This window comes from Trachymyrmex septentrionalis, unplaced genomic scaffold, assembly GCF_001594115.1.
Source record: "Trachymyrmex septentrionalis isolate Tsep2-gDNA-1 unplaced genomic scaffold, Tsep1.0 C3693423, whole genome shotgun sequence".
Lineage (NCBI taxonomy): Eukaryota > Metazoa > Arthropoda > Insecta > Hymenoptera > Formicidae > Trachymyrmex > Trachymyrmex septentrionalis.
Window position 1 is genome coordinate 1 of NW_017304115.1, and position 3,700 is coordinate 3,700.

At 33.5% G+C, this 3,700-nt stretch overlaps 1 protein-coding gene across 1 annotated transcript; it reads right to left on the reverse strand.

The window, feature by feature from the left end:
• Nucleotides 1-369: 369 nt before the first annotated feature.
• On the reverse strand, nucleotides 370-3,556 carry LOC108750537 (nuclear pore complex protein Nup107-like; the record flags this gene model as incomplete). Its single annotated transcript, XM_018490059.1, has 2 exons — nucleotides 2,919-3,556; nucleotides 370-854 (listed from the first exon to the last, which is right to left on the reverse strand). Coding segments are annotated over exons 1-2 (1,011 nt in total), but the record flags the coding sequence as incomplete, so codon positions are not given.
• Nucleotides 3,557-3,700: the final 144 nt, after the last annotated feature.

Genomic DNA, 3,700 nt, shown 5'->3' on the forward strand with positions numbered 1-3,700 from the left:
CCGATCCCTTTTCACTTATTGCAAAATATCTTTTGTGCTACGACATTCAAGACTTTCTAACTCAAAAATTCTTTTTTTCAGTCTTCAAACAATAGATTAAAAAAAAATTAGTAAAAATCGATGCACTACAATCTGAGATACAAGCAAAAGAAAACGCTGTTACGGGTTACCCGGATGTAGATAGATAAGGACTTTTTTGAGATGTGGGTACTGAGGGTTAATTATAATAATTAAACGCGTATAAGATCAATTGCTAAAAAAATAAGCAAAACAAAGATGTTAAAACTTGTTTAAAAATAATAATTTTAATAATTTTAATAAATCACAAATAATTTCAATTGAGATCAAGTATGTAGTCTCTATATATACCTCTATAAACATTCGTTTTTCAAGCCTGGCATCATCTTCTCTATCCAAATCATGTAATGGCCTACCCTCTCGTATCGGTGCATCAGGATCTAAAGACGATACCAGTGGTCTGGATGAGCTGAATGCAATTCCCAAATTTTGATTATGCAACTGATGAACTGTATTTTCCCAAGCTACTGTTTTATCGGTAAAGAGCTCTATGGACGGACATTTATCCGCTTGATCCAAAGCATTTTTTTCTAACCAATCAATAATCAATTGATATTCTCTGATATAACTCTCAGACTTATACAAATTTTCTATAACATCTTTCTCAGAGATATAATTATTGCTTGTTGGTCCATCATGTTCCATTTGTGTAGACAAGCCAGCGCTACTTATACGATTCTGATAGAGGCAATATATCAGTCTCCATGTGTTCCTTTCACTTTCCAAAGAAATTTCTTCTTCTGCTACTTCTGTATTCTCAACTTTTGATTGCATACCTGTTGGGACAGACAATAATGTTTTGCTTAAAATTTAATACATTGACATCTGCTATGAAATGATTAAATAAAAACAATGTAGAAAATAGATTACTGAGAGTCAAGCGCAGAATTCAGTATGCAATCAAATTAATAATAGTATCACAAACTTTATTGTGTTTCCTTTTTAACCCTCAACTAGAGGACTATGTTTGATTTGAGATTTTAGAGCATATGGGTGTTATCCCGATGTTTTCAATCGCGTATATCTTTACCTGTAATGCATAGAATTTGAACAAACTTTTTTTCAATCGGTATGTCAAAGGATCACAAAGAAGAATGAATAGGTGTGAAGCTTGAGAAATTAAAAATATTCGAAATATTTAGGGAAAAAAGAAAAGAAAATGTTTTAATATTTGCGCAAAATAAGTTTTTAAAAATTCATAGTTTCGAAAAACTGTTAGAGAAATTTTTCTAACGAGATTTCAAACTTAATCGAACATACTTTGAAAAAAATACCATTATTTCGATTATTTAAAAAAAAAACATTTTTTAATAACAAAATAATATAATGCTCGAATATATGCACAGCAAAAACAATATCTTTCGACAAACGACCAATAATCAAACCTTAATAGGAGTTATGTTCAAAAAATCATTTAATTAATATAAAATTTAATTTTAACAGTAAAAATTCATACATATGTTTTGACTCACAGAGCTTTCGGTTCGTTACATAAAAATTTCTCTAGTAACATATTTTTGTTATATTGAATTCAACAATCTAATAAATAAAAAACAACTGTGGAAAATTCTCATTTAACCCTCGGAACCAACTAGACTGATAGACTTAATAATGGGGATGAAATTTTTTTATATATATTGCCTTACTCTAATCTATTCCATCCTTACTTGTAGATAAATGCTTAGTGTTATTATACAATTAAGGTGTACCTAGTCTTGTCATAAATTATGTCAGTAGTTTAAACGAATAGATCAAAAAAACAACAGATAGACCCAAAATTATACATATATTTTGAAAGTAGAGGAAAAGACCAGAACCATCTATTTTTTTATTCAAAATGCCCATCTTTGTCTCATATATTTGCGTAAACTTCGGACTATTCATCGATCAATTTATGCACGATCTCCAGAAGAATCTTCTCAGCTGCTGACACAATGGAATGTTTGAGCCACTCCAAATTACGGTGAGGCTTCTTGCAAGTCATCTCTTCCAAAACGTTCCACATTTTATAATCTAGCGAATTAAAGTCCAGACAGCCAATCAGAAGCTTTGATGAAGCTTAGAACGTTGTTCTCCAGCCATGCTTGCGTCGTTTTCACCTTGTGTGCAAGGACTGAGTCTTGCTGGAAAGTTCAAAACTGACTATCGAACAAAGTGTGACTAAGAAAGAGGCTTAACAACAACTATCAAAGACCATATTTTGATCAAAACAAAGACAAGAATTTGGAATAAAAATTAGATGGTTTTGTAGCTTCTTTTCCTCTACTTTCAAAATATATGTATAATTTTGGATCTACCTTGTTGCTGTTTTTTTTTGTTCTCTATCAGTTTAAACTACTGAGAGAGAGACAGAATTTATGGCAAAACTAGGTATGTAACCCAGTACTTCAGCTGAGTTAAGGAGGGAATCTTATGTAACACATTAAAGTAATTCTTTGAGAATTTTTTTAAAAGAATCAAGAGAGACTTTTGAGACTTTTTAAAACTTGTGGTATATTTTGAAATATTTTTCTAGATATAAAAAATATTTTTTCATTGCAAAATAATATATACATCAAGAAGAATTAAAACATTCTCTTAGCCTCAGTGTTGGTCATTGTAATTGGCATACAGTATAATACCTGTTGTATTTATGAAGATGAGTCAAAACATTAGTAGTTAACTTCATTTGGTAAGTACATTCAAATTCTTGCAAATTATATCTTACTGTCTTATAAATATATGTATGTATCAACAACTGCAGAGGTTCATATAGGTATTTTGTATTTGATTTATTCTTAAAGTTATAAAGCTATTTTGATTTTAACACAGAACAAAGTTGTTTCTAGTATTTTCAATACCTCTCATTATGTCCAGCGTGTCGGTACAGTTCTGTATGAAATCCGCGATAGTATCAAAGATCTGCGCCTTCGAGAAGTGCGCTTGCACACTCTGCAGGAAGTCGTAATAGAGCTTGGATTTGGCCTCTCGCCACGGCTCATTTGCCTTCAGAATCGCCCCAGTCGCTGTACTGTCCTCCATCATCTCCTTAATGGTAATGTCATTCCTCTCCGAGCGCATCATTATATCACGGATTTCGTGAGGCGCGAGGGTTAACGAAGTATCAAGCTCCACATTGTAGAGCTTGGTTAGTCTGGTTCCCGAGGAATTCTTGTCGACCATCCCCGAGCTGTGCGTGTCACCGAGCATCTGTCTATTATCATCAGCATCCCTCCGCGACTGACTGGTTGCCTGTAATGATATCCTCTTCGGAGTGGTGCTCCGCTGGCCGCTTAACCTCAAAAATGTTCTCCGTTGACTGTTCTGTTGACTTAATAGACGAATCGATTGGTCAAGATTCTCCTTGACGTCACTTAACGAATCCATTTCCCATCTAACACGGTCTAGCAAGAAATCTCAATTTAGCGTTGAAAGTATCCAAAAGGTGAAAATGACACACTGTGCCACATGAAATCTTTAGATCAAACAAATACACCGGTTAACCGCCCAACCGGTATCAACAGTACAATGGCGCATGCAGTGTTGCCAACTCGAATTGTCGAAATCAAACTTGATGACTATTTCCTATTAAAAACCATTAAGGTACAATTTCATGGTGACGCTTGTTGCAGCGATGTAGAGT